Below are 19,035 nucleotides of genomic sequence, written 5' to 3'. Positions count from 1 at the left end.
GCTCTCCTTGAGCAACAGAGAAGTTCTGGAGCTCCACAACCCATGGCGCTCTCCTGATGGGGTAACTGCCACAGTGGAACTGTTGCCCGAGCGTTATATAGGACAGTTAGCTCACCAAGCAGCACAGTGCCACCAGGGCTAACTAGCCAGACAGGCACTTACAAAGCTGGGGACGAGGGTGGAGGAAAAAGACTTAGAACAGATCACTTTTGATTTGTAGAGGCAAGCCCAAAAGAGAATTTTTTTTCATATTGTTGCTGAATATGCCATGGGTGCACCATAATCCCAGGAAATTACATAGCATGAAGTGAGGTTTGATCTGTAGATGCGAAGTAAGGGCAACAGAACCTGCTGACGTGAACAATACTGAATCTAGCAAACGGGACAACCTTTTTATCAGTCAACCGGTCAACAGCAGCAATACTAGCTAGGGCAGTGGTGTTTTTACTTTTGGTCCTGAAGTTTCACTTTAAGAATTGCCTATGGAGACACAGGGAACCTAAAGAATAATGCTAATGCATCAGAAATGAATGTGAAACACGGAAGGCAGCTTAGCTAACTCACCTTTCATCTGTAGCTGTGCTGGTCGAGGCCCGGTTCTGTTTCGCTTGTCTTAATCGTTCTACCTTAGTGCGAAGTTGGCTGTTTTCAGAGCTCAGCTGCATTTTATGTTGTTTTAACTGCTCAACCTGTGACATAGAAAAACAGCGGTGATTAAGGTCGAAAATGTTCTTCCAGTCACACGAATGGTCAGTATATATCTCAGATATAAATAGACCCTAATGTCTCAAGTATATATCCACTCAGGAAAGTTAACGGCTGCAAGTAGTGATGGTCAAGTAGATGCAAATAACTGAGCTGATGCAAATAACTGAGCTGATGCAAATTTATGCACATTTTCATACAAGTTTATGCAGCTTGAAAATGAACCAATCAAATTTTACCTCAGCAAGATTTGATTGGTTCATTTTCAAGCTGCATAAATTTGCATCAACTCGAAGTTATTTGCATCTACTTGACCATCATTAGCTGCAAGTGGGGACCAGGCGAGGTTAACAGCTGCAGTGCATAAAGTACTGCAAACATTACCCCGTTCTGGTCCCTAGGTACAGCCAATAACCTCTCCAGGTCTCCACATGCAGTCATTGACCTTTCCTGGTCCTTAAAGAGGAACTGTAGAACTTATAATATTCATTTATAGATTTAGTCAATGTGTGGCCATTGTAAAATCTTTACTCTCCAATTCACATTCTGAAATTTATCACAGGTGGCGATATCTTTAGATCTGCCAGTCGATCTGTACAGAACGTTTGAGACTAGATAGTGCTTGCTTGGTAGCTGGAAAAACCATTATTTCCCAGAATGCAATAAGATTCACAGATGGCAAATGTCAGGACCATGGTAATAACATCACAATGTAGAAGGGGTTTCTCCACAATATCAGCCATACAGATGTCCCTGATGATCAGCTAATGATTGGGATAAAGTTCAATCTTTGGTTAAAGTTCCTCTTTAAAGGGCAACTGTTGTGAGAGCTATGTGGACGCTGCCATATTAAATTTCTTTTTAAACAATACCAGTTGCCTGGCTTTCCAGCTGATCCTCTGCCTCTAAAACTTTTAGCCATAGACTTTGAACAACCATGCAGCAGATCAGGTGTTTCTGACATTATTGTCCGCTCTGACAAGATTAGCTGCATGCTTGTTTCCGGTGTGATTCACGCTGCTAAAGCCAAATAAATCAGCGGGACAGCCAGGCAACTGGTATTATTTAAAAAGAACTAAATATGGCAGCCTCCATGTTCTCACTACTACTGTTCTTTAAAGAAGAACTCAGAACTTCTTCTCTGCTCTAAAAGATAAGCAACAGCATAATGACCTTTATAGAAAAAACATTTCTTTGTTACAGCGGATACAAATGCTGCAATACATCTGCAGTTTGTCTACTTCCTGCTTTCATGGAAGAAGACATAACATCCTGGGTTAATAAATCAGCTGCTCTGCTGTGGCTGTCAGCTAACACAGCTGAGTGATCAGATTACAGTTGTGATTAGTCACAGATGAGAGATAATTAGACAGGCTTAAAGAGACTCCGTAACAAAAATTGCATCCTGTTTTTTTATCATCCTACAAGTTCCAAAAGCTATTCTAATGTGTTTTGGCTTACTGCAGCACTTTCTGCTATCACAGTCTCTGTAATAAATCAATGTATCTTTCCCCTGTCAGACTTGTCGACCTGTGTCTGGAACGCTGCCAAGTTCTTCAGTGTTGTGGTTCTGCTATGAACTCCCCCTTCCAGGCCCCTCTATGCACACTGCCTGTGTATTAGTTAGGATTAGGGCAGCTTCTCTCTTATCTTTTACAAGCTGGATAAATCGCCCTCTGAGCTGGCTGGGCTTTCACATACTGAGGAAATTCAGACAAGGGCAAAAGCTGTTTGCAGGAAGAAACAAGCAGCCTGAAACTTCAGTGCATGAGAGATGCAGGGGGAAAGAAACACACAAATGATCTCTTGAGATTCAAAAGGAAGGCTGTATACAGCCTGCTTGTGTATGGATGTATTTTCTATGTGTGGACATACTGTACATCAACCTACTTCCTGTTTTGGTGGCCATTTTGTTTGTTTATAAACAAACTTTTTAAAACTGTTTTTAACCACTTATTGCGGCGGGGAGCGGCGAAATTGTGACAGAGGGTAATAGGAGATGTCCCCTAACGCACTGGTATGTTTACTTTTGTGCGATTTTAACAATACAGATTCTCTTTAACTCTCTAAACACATACAGGGTACATTTCTCTATGTTTCCTTCAGTCCTGTGCAAGAGTTCAGGTCCACTTCAAGTGCAGCCCCCCAGCCCTTCAGTAATCAATGTGGCCAGTGGACAAAGATGCTTCTCTTTCTTGTCTGGACTTAAGATCCACAAACACTGTGTATGTAATCTTTGCTGAGATCATGAACAAAACCCCGTTTAGGCGGACAATCATCAGTAAGCAGATGGGTGATACGGCACTGAATGGTTTTCCTCCATTGGGCACTCTGTGGTTTGCCATGGACAAGAAGCAGGACAGCGCTGGGCACCAAAACGTCAACTTCCAGACTTTATTCAAACAGATTACACACCGAGTGACAAATAAACACCAAGAGATTGGTCTAACAGCTGTTTTGGGGAAACTCCACTTCCTAAGAGACCAAAACTCCTCTTCCTTTGGTCTCTGAGGAAGCGAAGTTTCCGCGAAACAGTTGTTTACCAACCTCTTGGTGCTTGCTTGTCACTTGGTGCGTAACCTGTTTGAATAAAGTCTGGAAGTTGATGTTTTGGTGCCCAGAGCTGTCTGTTCTACTGCTACCTAAAGCCACTGGTTTGCTGGTAGCACACTACGATCCCAGCAACAGGTTATTACACGTTACGCCAGCATCGAGTGCCAGCCTTTCTCTTTGAATAGTGTTGCCATGGACAAGAAATGCTTTCCCTGTTTGGCTGTAAAGCATTCATCCCATCAGATCAGCATTCTTGCCAGGAAAGACATTTTTTCCTTCTAAAAACAAATTATCTTTTTTGCAGTTGATAAGTCGGCTGACATGGCAAATATGGCCCATTTCAGGAAACCAAAGTGCTAAAGCTAACTTAAACTTGTTACACTGTTGTCTGCTGATCTAATAAAGGGGACTGCTATCTGTTCATAGGAAATAAAAGGCTTTCTATGCCTTTGGCATCTATTAGTGAAAGGATGGAGCCACTGCCAGAGCACTGCTCAGAGCAGCCCACAATACAGTGGAGTAAAGGTGTGAGCTAGCAGCCCCTTCCTCCTCCTGATCAGTCAATGGGGTTCAGGGCTCGTCTTTACTGGTGCCTCCAGACATCATGACTGTCAGAAAAGGGATAGGAAGAAACTAAAATGAGGGTAAGAGCAGGGACCCTCTAGGAATTGCTGCAACACATTGAAATTGTGCAAGCGCTGTGAGCAGCAGTTCCTAGCGTTTGGAAGTACTGTACAGTAAATGGTACAGTGCATCTGATTTGCAATTTGCCTGTGGAAATAAAGGTTTATATACTCACCGGTTGTCTCGATGTCCAGCTTCTGCCCGAAGCCCCAACCCCTAGCAGAAGAGGTTATAGGTGCTTCCCTATCTCCAATCAGAGCAGCGCCCGTGACTTATTCACTCGGGGGCGGGGCTACAACAGAAGGTGGACATTGGGGCACCTGGTATTTTAAACTTTATTTGAAAAAAAAAAAAAACATTTGGCCTCTACTTTTTTTTTTTTTTTGGTTGTTCCTAAGCTTTGCCCCAAATACTGCACGTCCTGAAATTGCTATTAACCCTAATTGCAATTGCTCTAGTGGGTTGGCTGCCATTGACATTCATTAGCAAAGCATTTTTTTGGAACCCACCCCAATTGTCGACGATGTAAAAACACAGCCAAAAACACTCTAGTGGGTCCCAGCCCTAAGAATATCATACCCTGCTATAAGGTTCCACATATGGGGTCTCTGTTCCCCTTATCTTCTGTGCTGATAATTTCATACTAACTAAATTCCATAATTCATAGATTTCAGTTTTAATAAAAAGAAAAAAAAATATAGTATAATAAGGAAATTACAGAAGACGACAATACTTTTTCACACCAAGCTAACAAAACGATGGTGAGGTCATACTGCTTACATGAACAACAGATCACAAGAACATTTTGGGAAAAGCATACCTCCGACTTATACTGATCTCGCTCTGTGCAACAGGCGTCAAGCTGGCGGAAGACTCCATCAAGCTGGATGGCCATTTCGTCCACTTCGCTGGTGTCTTCCTCAACGACTTGGACAGTGCTGGGCTCAGACTTCAGCTTCTGCAGAGTGGTGCACTGAATTTTTAGCCTGTGGATCTCCTTCAGGGCATTTTCATACCGAGACACCAACTGCTTGGTGGACTGATCTTGTAACGGGGTAGAATCGGTTTGGATGCAGGCCTGGGAAGTTTCTCTCTTGACCTGGTGGCTGAACTGTAAAGCCAACTGTTGCTCTAACTGCTTGACCTGCAGGCTGAGCTCTTCGCAGTGCTTGCGGTAATAATCGCCATCAGCGAATCCGCTGGACATGGGGCTGTGGTGGCTAACTTGGTTAAAGTGCTCCACTTGAGATGTGGTACCATTGCAGTAGCTGTAATCATTGTTTGGCACTTGCTGGTTGGACTGGAAGTTGCTGTAACCATTGGACTCCACTTCCTGTTTGACGTGGATGCCTGATCGCTCGGTCTGGGTGGTGGCTGCAGACGTGCTGTTATTGTTTGGTGGTCTGGGTGAACTGTCATCTTCAATGATAATAACATCCATATCAGCAGCGACATCATCTTCATCAGGAAGCTCAATTGTCTCCGTAACAAGCAAATGAGGCTTCTTAGAGGCAGGAGACTGATCTGGAGCATTCGGGTGTTTTCGTCTGTAGTGACAAGAGGTGAATGAAAATGAAAAAAAGAAAAGAAGAAGAACCTTAACTGAACTAAAAATACCTAGTAAGCATCTTGCTTACTAGCCTGTACCGTCCCATTCCAATTGAAAGAGGCCCAATCACCACTCAAAGCCTGCATTCATTAATGGGGGGAGACGTGAACAAAGTTGGCCTTCCCTTCTCTAGGGGAAACATACTTACCTAAGGAGAGGGAAGCATCTGGTCCTATGAGGCCACTTATAACCCTCCAGCTGATTGGGTCCGCACTCCACTTCTAGAACGAATACAACAGCTGCGCCTGTGCAGTAGTACTCTGGCTTACTATGAAGGCGTGGCCATACTCCAGCAGGAGCAGTATGGCCACGCTCATGCTTGAAGAGGACCGCGGGCCCTGATCAGATTACTGACAAGCCCTTCTTGGTAGTGTCTGGAGGGTCCACGCTTGGTGACAGCAGACCAGAGGACAGTGAGGGAAGCCTCATTAGGATCGAGGCTTCCCTCTTCTTAGAAAACAAAAATGAAGAGATGGCACACTGCTGGCTTGTTGCAATCAAGACTTGTTTTGAGACAGGTTACACTACATTTCGGACTATTCATCTTTCCTCAGGTGTACCATAACATAGTCCATAATCAATGTAATCTGTCTCAATACACGTCTTAAAGTGGACCTGAATTCCTGCACAGGAGAGAAGGAGAACACAGAGAAATCCACCCTGTGTGTGTCTATAGAAAAAAGCCAGTCTACGTCTCCCTTCTCAGCAAGTAATGAGCTGCTCCCAGCTGTCTGGTCTGCCAAGTTGGGAGCTCCCAGCAGACCAGGAGGTAACTACAAAGCAGCATCTCTGAAGGAGCTCTATAAGCTGTAACAAGGAAATGTTTTTCTGTAAAGGTTATTATGCTGTTGCCTATCTTTTAGAGCAGAGAGGAAGCTGAGTTCAGGTCCGAATTAAAGAGACACTGAAGCGGAAAAAAAAATTATGACAATGAATTGGTTGTGTAGTACGGAAAATTACTACAACATTCATAGCAAAGAAAATATTTTTATTTTCCGTTATATGGTTGTTTTTATAACATTGCATCATTCTCTAATAGTTGCAATTTACTGTACACACTACTCAGCATGCTAAATGATTTTACATAGCAGGCCAGTGAACTATTGACCTGTCCTCTGCTGAGAAAAAAAAGATACAATGACTGAGAGTTGAGATAACAAGCTTCAGAAGACAGAGCTCTCTGTGACTTTGAAAGTTGTGGCATTCAATGGCTCTTTTGCATAGATAACAACTAGAGTTTCTTAACTCTTCCTGTACTGGAAACAATATCAGACTTGTGCCTCTGCTCCTAATTTTTAGCTTACTACACATACAAACCATTATATCAATTTTTTTTCCTCGCTTCAGTGTCTCTAATTACAACGAACTAATGGTGTACCAACTCTTCATTTTTGTTTGTTGAGCATCAGGCCTGGAGATGGCAACCAGGTTGAGGCAGTGGAACCAGCTTCCAGAATTGTTTATTTTGAGTCTGCAGCGCAGAGGACATCTTTATGATTGCACATTCCCTCTTCTTAGGCAAGTATGTAAAGCAGGGGTCTCAAACTCGCGGCCCGCGGGCCATTTGCGACCCTCGATACAATATTTTGTGGCCCTCGCCGGCAAAAGCTTCCTTATAGTTCGCTTCAGTGCTCCCAAGTAATCCGCCGCATCCCCGCCGCAAAACAAGGGCTGCAGAGCCCCCAAATCGCCCGGGGAGAAATCCGCCGGCATTTCCTGGAAGGGGCAGAGCTTTCAGCTTCAGCTATGCCCCTCCTGACGTCAATCGCCGCCCCTCCCCGCCCCTCTCTGTGAAGGAAGAGTGAGAGGGGCGGGCAGAGGCAGCCATGCGCCGCGATTGTGAAATTCCTTATGCGGCCCAGCCTTATCCTGACTTTGCCTCCTGCGGCCCCCAGGTAAATTGAGTTTGAGACCCCTGATGTAAAGCAAGGAAATGAAAACAAGTGGTCCTGCAGTGTATTCGCTCCCCCAAGGCAGTGCCAAGAGTAGCTTACTTGTCCGGCTGTGATCCAGGCTGGCTGGCGTTCTCAGGCGTCCTGGCTGGCAGTCCATTTACCGGCAGTGGCCTGAAATGCGTCTGCACGTGATTGAGAGCTGCCTGCATTGTACTGGGAGGAGTGAACAGAATGGTGGACTTATTACTGACCTGCAAAAGTACAAAACCAGCATCAGGGAAACCGATTCCTTTACAACAGCTGTACAATGTTACATACTGCAGATCAAGTAAAATAATAATAAAAACAACACATAAATACCTGCTGAAGCAGTTCAGACTTCCTGCAAGAACAGAAAAGCACAAAATGTAAATTGTTAGTTTTCCAGAAACTAAAACAACAACAAAATCCTTTTGGCGATACAGTAAACAAAACATCAAGGATCACGACAAAATGTTAGGACAGACCAAATCTAAAACCTTATAGTTACACTTTCAGAGCCCTTCCTGCTCCCACCCCCCTCCAAAGTACAGTACATATCGCTTGCTTGTCAGTGGGAATCACAGTGCAGACTACAGATCAGTCACATTTTGCTTTCCACAACCTGTAAAGTCAAGTACCTACTGAAAGATGAGTCGTGTGAAATGGTGAGGTGATGCAAACTGCACAGACACATTGTAATCGATAATCATTCATAGCTCTGTACACACTGCTGACTATGAACGATTATCTGCCAATGTGATCTGTCATGACGATCTCTCAAATCGATCGAGAGTCGTTGCAAATCATTCGCTGGAAGCAGTTTGCTACAATTTTCATGTAAGATGTCTGCACGATGCGTCGTTCATTTGTGCATTTTTTTCTCCACGTGGGTATGATCAGAGATAAACTTTTACTGATTGCATAATTGTGTTCCTTTCATATAGTTTATAGGGCATTCCTCAAGCCAAATACTTTTTTGTTTTAATATTCTAATTCTCTATAAACTAAACAAGAGTCGCCCGCAGCTCCAGTGCCTTGGAACTCTCACTCATGTAGCAAGGGCTTATGGGAGCTTAGTCTGGGCAGGAGGAGGAGGAGGTGCTACTAGCCAGAGATTTTAGAGGCAGAAGGGAGGAGGAGAGGGGAGTGAAGTTTACACAGGCTGAGGGCTGAAGATACAGATCAGCTTGCCTGTGTGTTAGGATTACAAACAGAACATGGCTGCTCTCATTGTATCACAGGAAGAAATAATCATATACTGTGGAAGCTGTTTGCAGCTAGATTTGCTGTGTAGACGATGGTGATATGTACTGTATATATGTCTAGGTTGAAAAGCCCTAACTTTTTCTCACTTCTGATTAAAAGTTATATTTTAAGGTATTTTAACAATCCCTAGAAAGAGCCTTTAAAGAGGATTGGTTTTCGGTCCGAGTGTTTATTCCAGTTACCGGGATGCAGGACCCCATTAACTCCTGCAGAGCATGAAAACAGAGCTCCACCCACATCAGCTGCAGGGAGGGGCATAAATCTGGATGCATTTCTAAAACCTCTCTCACCAAGACAAGCAGTACCTGGCAGATATGTGATCGAGGCAAACAACGGCGCTGGAAATTAGAGTGCAGTCAGTGCCTCCATGTGATTTACAGCTATAGCGGTGCTCAGTCAGTAATTTGGGCACCGTCAAAAGACAGAGCCCAAATAACGATAAAAACAGCACAATTCAGCTGCTAGCAATAGCTGGAAGCCGAATTAGGTCTTACCCCAGCATCAATGATGGCCTGGAGAGGGAATAGTAATTGACTCCGCTGGGACTTTTTAAGGAGCAGGGTGAGCAGTTTTAGGCTTTACCCTGTGCTAAAATTTTCATGCGCCTTAATGACATGTATGCGACAAGCGATGACGTGTGTGCGTATGTACATGAATAACTTCTTATAAGATGTGCTGACCTGTGATTTGCTGTAGTCACTGTGCCACTCCCCTGCATGCTGGAGCAGTGTGGTACAGCGACTACTGCAATGGTCGACTGACTGCAGCATCACAGAAGAAAATATTTTTTGAAAGCAGCAACAAAGCTTTCACTGCACACTCCTTTAGGAGACTATAACCACAGATTCATCTTCATGGATCCAATAAAGCTATACAATAGCTGAAGCAGGAGCAGCCAATAGGAGTCCTCACTTGCCTTCTTTTATAGGTCTTTTCGTAGGTAGAATGCGTAATTTCATCATCATCCTCCGGCTCTTCCGGTACGCTGCACTCTCTGCCCAACAAAAACAAAAAGCAATTCAATTAAGAAATGTGACTAAGACAAAAATGAAAATACACTGGCACGTCCCAACGTCATGTCATGTGACGCCCTGTTGCCATGGAGAAGAGACATGGGATAGGAGATCAGGCAAATTTTAAAGAAGAACTTCAGCCTAAACAAACATACTGTCATTAAGTTACATTAGTTATGTTAGAGAGAGCAGGGGAATCATTTCTGCGGCCGGCAGAATGCGGCACAATCTTTGCCCAGCCCTGAACTAGAGCCTTGTTCAAAAAGAAAAAGCCGTTGTCTTCTGTTGACAAGATGAAGTGACTTTAGAGGAAAGCTGGCAACCTTTGATGTGAACTCTCCCTGTTCTGTACACAGTGCAAAGGATGGCAGCTCCCTTGTAGATGAAAAAACACAGCAAAAACAGGCAGCCAAAATTCAGCCACGGGAAAGATGTGACCCTGGAAACATACTGTGATCAGCAGGTCTATTCGTTCAAGATGCACATAAAGTTACATTTGTTTGAAGTATTTTTTATGTAAAGCTACATGCATCATTTTTAAGCCAAACTGGGGGAAGGGAGGAAGGTGGGAAAAGTAAAGTGTAATAAAAAAAAAGAAAAAAGTGAGCTGGAGAGGGACTTGAGGTAAAAGTTTACAATAATTACTCCTAATAAAATAACTTGTGAAAAATTGTTAAATGTAAAATACATGTAAATACGCACAAATCACAAATGTGTTTCACAAATCACAAAGAGTAAAATGAGCTACAACTGACTCTCCTATGTTGCTGTCACAGTATTTAGTAGAAATCTGACGGAACAGGCAGGTTTTTGAATAGTCCCTCTCTTCATGGAGGATTGTCAGTATTTAATTTATTCTTTACAAAAATCAGCGGAAACATACTGTGATCAGCATGTCTATTAGTTCAAAATGCACAAAGTGACATTTATTTGAAGTATGCCTAAACTTTCTCTCAATCTTCCTTTTTTATGCCACATTAAACATTTAAATTTTAGACATAAGCAGCATTATCTCATGCCTATACTGACATTCTGACAGGCTGCTTTTTTCAGTGTCTCTGGGACCCTACTGCTGGCTGCAAGCCCCATTCTTTTCCTGTGCCAGCCCCCTCCATTTGTTTTAATGGAATACTGGTAGAGGCGTCATGGTCACACCCCCTCCTGAGTCCTGATAGGCAGGGCGGGTAAATGGTAGCTTGGTCACACCTTTCCTTCTCAGATGGCAATGCTCCTCTACCCAAGGAAAAGAGAGGGGCACAAAGCAGGAGTGAAAATTTCCCAACCATTATCACTAAAATTCATCACACAGACACTTTTTTGAATTGGGGATTCTCAGTATTGAATTCTTTACAAAAGCACTCCTTGGAAAAGATCTATACAAAGATGCAGCCCCCACCGTTTGTACACTGTTTTGGCAGTTAGACTGAGCGACTGTTGTTCACCGAGTGCTTTTGAAAAAGAAAACCCAGAGACTCCCCAAGAGGAGATGGGCTAGCCCAAAACCTGTCAGTTCTGTTATTTATAGCACGTTTTACTCTGGGAGAGATGTAAGTTTTATGTGTTTTTACGTATTCTAAATTTTACCATTTTTTGCAGCAGTGGTCTTTTAAAGGGAACCAAAGCTGAAAAAATAAAGATTTTATACATACCTGGGGCTTCTACCAGCCCCATACGCCCTGATCGATCCCACGCCACCGTCCTCCTCTGCCCGCAGCTATGAGAACCCGCTCCCCGATGTTCCGTCAGTCGGAGCCAGTCTAAGCGTAGCAGAAGTGCGCTCTTTGCGTATCTCTGCAGCAGTGTATGGAGAGATACGTAGAGGGTGCACTTTTCCTGCGTAACTGGCGCCGATGACGTCAGCGACAGTAGCCGGTTCTCGTAGATGCGGGCAGCGGTGGATGGCAGCGTGGGATCGATCACCGCGTATGGGGCTGGAGGAAGTCCCAGGTAAGTATAACTTTTTCTTTTTTCAGCTAGGGTACATCTCTGGTACCCTTTAAAGCTAATGGGAGTTAGATATTAAAAATAAACCAATTACTTACCCTAAGAAGAGGGAAGGCTCTGGGTACTAATGAGCCTTCCCTCTCCTCATCCGGTGCCCTCGCTGCGCACGTGCGAGCGCCCTCTTTTGTGCATGCACAGTATGGAGCAGCCCGTCTTCGGGAGCACTCGGGCTCCCTGAAGACTTCCGAAGCCTCCCTTTGGCGGCGGAGAGAGAGCAGTATTTGACTAATTTAGTCAAATAATACTACGGGGGATCCTGCGCTGGAATGGGCACCGGGCGAGGAGAGGGAAGGCACATTGGGACCCAAAGTCTTCCCTCTCCTTAGGTAAGTATCTGGCTTTTTTTCCCCAATGACTTTAAAAAAGCGAGATCTTCAGAAGAATTGTTTAAGACAGGTAGTCATAGTTACCGGAAGGCGGGATCGGTGTTCATGTTGCAGAACCACTTGGTAGGAAGCTTCTTTATAGCGTCAGGAAGCTTCCTCCACTTCAGACAAGAATCACACTGGACCCAATTCTGGTCAGGCTTTTTCCTACGAAGATAAAACAGCACATGTTAATGCCCCATAGAGTACACCCTCTGCAAAAATGCTGCTACTCAGACATCCAGAACTAGTGTGGCAGTAAAGTAAGAGGACTAACTGTACAGGATGCAAAATTGTGTTGGTTGTTAAACCACCAGCTAGCGTAACCATAAATTGTCGTATTTATAGAAACTGCACTCATATGAGGGCAAATCAGAAAGTAAATACAATTTGAAAATGACACATTAGCTTCAACAGAGGATGACATAAAGTAACACATTTGAATACGTAGTAAATATGCAGAACCAAAACAGTAACTAGAGCACAGGCCAAGTGACAAAAAGCTATGGTGTGCGCAGCTCACCAATGTTGCACTGGCAGTTTCTCCTTGGTTATGCTACAGACTGATAAGCAAACTGAACATCTCCTTCCTGACTCCAAACATCCCATATCCATTTTAAGTTCTTCCTGTTGCCCAATCCTAGCCAATTTAAACTTGCCAAGGCGAACTATATATTGCCTGCAACTTCTAGCTGTCACTATAATTAAAGGGGCACTATGGCGAAAAATTGTAGCATTTAAAATGTGCAAACACATATAAATAAGAAGTATGTTTTTTTCCAGAGTAAAATGAGCCATGACTTTTCTCCTATGTTGCTGTCACTTACAGTAGGTAGTAGACATCTGACAAAACCGACAGGTTTTGGACTAGTCCATCTGTTAATAGGGGAACCTCAGGGATTTATTTATTTTCAAAAGCACTTAGTGAACGGCAGTTGCTCCGTCCAACTGCCAAAAAACTGTAGCGAGCAGGGAAGCTGGACAGCATCATTGTTTAAATCTTTTTTAGGGAATATCTTTATAAAGAATAAAAGCTTTGCTGAGAATCCCCTATGAAGAGATGGACTAGTCCAAAACCTGTCGCTTCTGTCAGATTTCTACTACTTACTGTAAGTGACAGCAACATAGGAGAAAAGTAATTTATGGCTCATTTCACTCTGGAAAAAACTATACCTCTTATTTGTCTATATTTGCACTGTGGGAAAAAATCAATGAAGTTTCTGTAATTGTGTGTATACCTTTTATATTCCTATGCTGCTTTAAGAATAGCTCTGATATAATCAAACTAGTGTGCTAGAGTGATGCTTTAAGAATATGATTATTGTATTGTTTTAAGAATTATCGTAATGTAACCAAATGAATATGAATATGGAGCTCAGTTACTGTGCCAAGTTCTCTTATATCCTTATAGTGACATTCCACCTTCCAGAGGACAAAGGAGAGCCCATTGAGAATGCAGTTTAAGGGCTGGTTCAGACGGACGCTTGCAGAGCGTTTACAGCCAGCGTTCAGGGCTTGGTGTTAAACGCTCCCATTCAAGTGAATGGGAGCGTTTGTACCAAGCTTTCAAGCGCGTTTACACAAACGCGGCGTTTGGGTCCCGATTTTCCCTGGCGTTCAAGGAGCCCCTGGAAGCTACATGTAGCTTCCAGGGGAGGTTAACCGCGACGGCTAATGCCTCCCTAGGGGAAGAAAAAACGCGACCGCATCCAAACGCACACGAACGCTGCTGAACGCGACGCCAGCAAACGCAACGCCTCCAAACGTCCGTCTGAACCAGCCCTAAACCAGATCAGCTAGCTCCTCCTTGATGCTCAGATTAGGCTAACCTTGATTAGGTAGCAAATGCCGGTGCACTTTCTCTGCAGGTCCACCACTCCTGCCAAACGAATACTCCACCACTATAGAAAAGGGCACTCCACAGGCTTCAAACGTTTGTGATTTATTGAGCAAGACACACTAAATGTTAATGGCCCATACTCACGGGCTACAATTGTCGCCGCAACATGCGGCGCGCGCGTGGTGCGGCGACAGGTCGCCCGTGAGTATGCGGCGTTGCACGGGCGCGCACCCCGAACTGTCGCCAGTCGCTGATGTCACCAGGCGATTGGCGCGGTCAATCGCCTGGCGACAGTCGCCGCCGCAACTCCGCCGCAACTGTCGCTAGTCCGCGTGAGTACGCGGACTAGCGACAGCAACATAATTGCACATAGACGGCGCTTCCGGCGGGGGGAGGGACAACAGCGACAGCTTCCGCCGCATCAGTTGCCAGGTCCCTCCGCCGTGTGTATGTGGAGGGACCTGGCGACGAGCTGTCGCCGGCATGTCGCGCACACGCTCCCGTGTGCTAGCGACATGCCAAAAAGTTGCACATGAGTATGGGCCATAAGAGTCTCCTGACCCTTCCTCAAGTAGTGTGTCTTGCTTAATAAATCACAAACGCAAGTTTGAAGCCTGTGGAGTGCCTTTTTCTATAGTGGTGAAGTTTAAACCAGATCCCAGGGCTGGCTGTCTATGAGGTCATACAGAGGAATCGAAACCTAACTCAAACACAGCCTGAGGGGAAACAAAAGTTATCCTACAAGGAATTCTTCTAAGGTTATCCTGAAAGACACAGAGGACCCACCCAGTCAGGAGGTGCAAGCTGCCACTTACCAGTGATGATTGGACTGACAGAAAGAGACTGCCTAAAAGGAGGAATATATTAACAGGGGTATAAAGGGACTGTAGGGAAAAGGACTTTTGCTTTTCTTTGTTAGTGAGGTTTGTGGTTAGACTGCTGCCTTTGTATGCTGATATAGGGAAAAGCCCTTGATCAAGTATAATAAAGATTCCACTGTTTCATTGGCACTAAGAAGAGAGTCTGAGTGCGTTTATTTTTCCTTTTACAGCACATTTTAATTTTGCAATTTTCCGCCACAGTGCCTCTTTTAAAGACATTTCAATAGCTTCCAGTGATGTCAACTAGTCACTAGCACTAGAAACTGGTTGTGACAGCTAAATGTGGCTATAAATGAGTAAGGGGATTGGCCTGAAAGTGACAGCCCCCAAATATTATTAACTAGGCACATAATTGTGAGAATTCTCATAGCCCCGCCACTTGTCACATGATAGCAGACGTTCCAGTGATACATGCAAGGTCTGTGTCCGCTTAAAAGCTCACACTGTTGTGCCATTATATGTCCATTTTTGTTACCCATCATCTTCATAAGCAAATCCGTTACTTACTCAACATCTTCCACAGGAACCTCAAGTGAATTCTTCTTCAACTTCATCTCATTCCAGTAATCATTCAGCTTCTCCCCCAATGCTGTGAGTGTGAGCCTGAACAATGCAAATCAAAGGATTTGAGGCGATTTTGGATCATTTAAAAAAAAAAATACATTTTTATCAAAACTGCAATTCATGCTATTCTTAATGTGCCTATTACCGCTGCTCTGATACCTGCCGTTTGTCTGCTAGATCGTTTATAAAACTGCTACTTCCTGTATCAGAGTCACGGGCAAAACTTCTGTGCGGCCCGGCTCGTGTGTTAACGCCGCACGCCACCCTGCCCCTATGTGTATATGTGCATGTAGCTCAGCAGGGTTGCACGTATACAAGGCGCATGAGGGATGGCATAATTATCAAAAGGGGCGGGAATAGGCGGAGAGAGGAGGCGACTGACTGGAGAAGAGGCAGAGCTACTGTAAACAACTCTGCCTCTTCCGAGTAGCACAATCTGCGACCTGGCAGGTCATGGAAACTAATAAGGACATTTCTGGGGACATAAATGCTCGTTCTGCGGCGGGAATGCGGCAAAACACTTAGCTGGTTACTAATGAAGAGGAATCTAGTCTAAAAAGAGAAAGAAAAAAAATCGCTTCAGAATCTCTTTAACCTCCTTAGCAGTAATCTCAAGTTTAGCTCAGGGTGGAAAAAACAAGCCAGGAGCAGTATTCCCCAGCTGAACTTGTGGTAGCCGCCGGGAGGTTGCTGCAGAGCAATGCGCACAGCGGGCATTTTAACTTACCTTCCGGGGGAATCCCAACATTGACCACCATTCTCCTTCCTCTCCCCCCCCTTAGTGAGTTCACCGTCTGTCATGCCGACAGTTGGCAATCTCACTATAGGGTTACAGCACCACCCGGAGGATGGAGAGAAAACTGCAGCGCTGGATCCCAGGGAGGTGAGAGAGCGCTGGGCTGCTGCAGATCTCTCTAGCAGTATGTTTTCACACTGATTTCGGGTTGACTGACAGCAGTAGGGACACACTCTCTTACCCATCTGCCTCCTGTGCCTTTTCTCCAACGCCAGGGCCTACCCGTCTCTATATTCCCGGGCAGCTGTGTGTCACGTGTCACACACTAGCGGCCTAATACTAGAGAGCGGGCAGAAAGGTAAAAGTGATTCCTGCCTGGTTTACACCCCCACAAGTTTTGTAATGCTGTGACTACCCAGATGGAATAAAGGGCTTTTAGGAAGTCATGCCTTGCTGTCCTACTATACCTATGTGAACCATGTACTACCTGGGTGCCCAATAGGTCGATCGCGACCGCCTGCTGAGTAGATCACGGCCGTCTGGTTGTGTCCGGTCATATTCTGAAGCTGTGCAGCCGCGCCTGTCAGATTTTGCTGCCTTAGCAGCATCAGTGAGAAGGGAGAGGCGCTGCTAAAGGGGAAGCGCGGCTACAGGGAAGAGGAGCAAATGAAGAGACAGGTCTCCTCCCCTCCAGGCTGCCTGCGTGTGTAGTGTCTTCTTCCCTCCAGGCTGCCAGGCAAGTGAGAGCAATGGAGCAATGTGGGCAAATAGCTTCAGGAGGATTCTGAAGCCATTTGCTATGTTTGAAGGAGGAGGATTGTGGACTGAACTGCATAGGGGGGTTCGGGACATGTAGGGGAGAAGGCTTCTTCTGCTGCAAGTTGTTAGGCTTGGGGTGGGAGGGGGAGAGAAGACTCCTCATGTGTGCCGCGAGGGGGCGGGGGGGGGGGGGGGGGGGGGGGGTCGAGGACAGGTGGATCTTGTGGTCTCTGCAGGTTGAAAAGTAGCTCGCGAGCCAAAAAAGCGTGGGCACCCCTGATGTACTACATTACTTCAAACGACAAACACTAATGTGCATCTCTCTTCTGTCCAATGCTTACCTGTAGTCGTTCGTGTAGTCAAAATCCTGCTTGTTATGTGTGGGTTTTAAAAAGTTGCATTCAATGATGCCAACAACGCCAACACCCATATTGTTAGCCTGGAAGGAAAGCATAGGTGTAAAATCCATACAAGTACATATATGTATGTTTTTCTATACACCAAAAATACAAAGCACAGAAAGAGTGCTCACCTTTAGCTGGCAGCCGACTCTTACGTAGGCCTTTATGAGCCTGTTCTTGTGGTACATCATTATTCCGTAATGCTCCTTGTTCCGGCAGTTATAGCCAAACGTGATCTTCACAGTTTTAGGCTGGCGGCGTTAAGGAAATTGTTGTCATACAGCAGACAATACATCAATATTAGTAACTGTGGGCTCCTATAAAATCCACCGAACACATCTCCCATCGCCCTCTGATTAGGCTCGCCTCAAAACTATTTACAGAAGGTAGAGATCATCTTAAATGATCACCACTATATGCAGAGCTGGGACAAGGTCCTCCGGCACCCAAGGCTAAGCCTACAAAGTGCGCCCCTACATCCCTCCCACCCGTCACACACTGATTGCTATTAGACTAAGTGGTGCACCAGGGACGGACGCGGACACGGACACGGACACACACACACACACACACACACACACACACACCTCTAGTGATCTGGCTACCCCCTTTTCTTATTTCTCTCTGCTTCAAACAATAGAGGAATGATAGTTAACCACTTCCCGACCGCCCACTACACAGGGGCGGCGGGGAAGTGGAGCCCTTCAGGACGGCCTCACCCACAGAGGCGGCGGTCCATTTAAGGGCATGGGCGGAGCGATCGCGTCATCCGTGACGCGATCCTCCGCCGGCGCCTGTCACCGCTCGCTCGCCGCAACATCCCGCCGGCTATACGGAAGCGCCGGCGGGATGTTAACCCCGCGATCGCCGCATACAAAGTGTATAATACACTTTGTAATGTTTACAAAGCGTATTATACAGGCTGCCTCCTGCCCTGGTGGTCCCAGTGTCCGAGGGACCACCAGGGCAGGCTGCAGCCACCCTAGTCTGCACCCAAGCACACTGATTTCTCCCCCCCCTGCCCCAGATCGCCCACAGCACCCATCAGACCCCCCCCCCCCTGCCCACCCCCCAGACCCCTGTTTGCACCCAATCACCCCCCTAATCACCCATCAATCACTCCCTGTCACTATCTGTCAACGCCATTTTTTTTTTATCCCCCCCCCCTGCTCCCTGCCCCCTCCTGATAACCCCACACCCCTCAGATTCTCCCCAGACCCCCCCCCCAGACCACCCCCCCGTTTACTGTATGCATCTATCCCCCTGATCACCTGTCAATCACCCGTCAATCACCCGTCAATCACCCGTCAATCACCCGTCAATCACCCGTCAATCACCCGTCAATCACCCCCTGTCACTGCCACCCATCAATCAGCCCCTAACCTGCCCCTTGCGGGCAATCTGATCACCCCCCCACACCAATTGATCGCCCACAGATCCGACATCAGATCACCTCCCAAATCCATTGTTTACATCTATTCTCTCCTCTAAACACCCACTAATTACCCATCAATCACCCATCAATCACCCCCTATCACCACCTGTCACTTTTACCTATCAGATCAGACCCTAATCTGCCCCTTGCGGGCACCCAATCACCCGCCCACACGCTCAGATTGCCCTCTGACCCCCCCTTATCAATTCACCAGTGCATTAATTACATTTGTTCTTCCCTGTAATAACCCACTGATCACCTGTCAATCACCTGCCAATCACCTATCACCCATCAATCACCCCCTGTCACTGCCACCCATCAATCAGCCCCTAACCTGCCCCTTGCGGGCAATTTGATCACCCAC

General features: G+C 45.7%; 1 protein-coding gene across 1 annotated transcript in view; it reads right to left on the bottom strand.

The window, feature by feature from the left end:
• The window catches only part of MORC3 (MORC family CW-type zinc finger 3), a 100,837-nt gene that overhangs the window by 3,349 nt on the left and 78,453 nt on the right, over nucleotides 1-19,035 (bottom strand). The window contains exons 8-16 of the mRNA XM_068270462.1: nucleotides 17,368-17,487; nucleotides 17,177-17,274; nucleotides 15,284-15,379; nucleotides 12,101-12,223; nucleotides 9,586-9,667; nucleotides 7,739-7,764; nucleotides 7,486-7,632; nucleotides 4,703-5,429; nucleotides 565-689 (exon numbers count right to left, since the gene is read on the bottom strand). Coding sequence (XP_068126563.1) covers nucleotides 565-689; nucleotides 4,703-5,429; nucleotides 7,486-7,632; nucleotides 7,739-7,764; nucleotides 9,586-9,667; nucleotides 12,101-12,223; nucleotides 15,284-15,379; nucleotides 17,177-17,274; nucleotides 17,368-17,487 — 1,544 coding nt within the window. The remainder of the gene's footprint in view (nucleotides 1-564; nucleotides 690-4,702; nucleotides 5,430-7,485; nucleotides 7,633-7,738; nucleotides 7,765-9,585; nucleotides 9,668-12,100; nucleotides 12,224-15,283; nucleotides 15,380-17,176; nucleotides 17,275-17,367; nucleotides 17,488-19,035) is intronic.

Source organism: Hyperolius riggenbachi, chromosome 2, assembly GCF_040937935.1.
Source record: "Hyperolius riggenbachi isolate aHypRig1 chromosome 2, aHypRig1.pri, whole genome shotgun sequence".
Taxonomy (NCBI): Eukaryota; Metazoa; Chordata; class Amphibia; order Anura; family Hyperoliidae; genus Hyperolius; species Hyperolius riggenbachi.
Note: the sequence above shows the minus strand (reverse complement) of the source record. Positions and strands in the feature narration are given on the sequence as shown.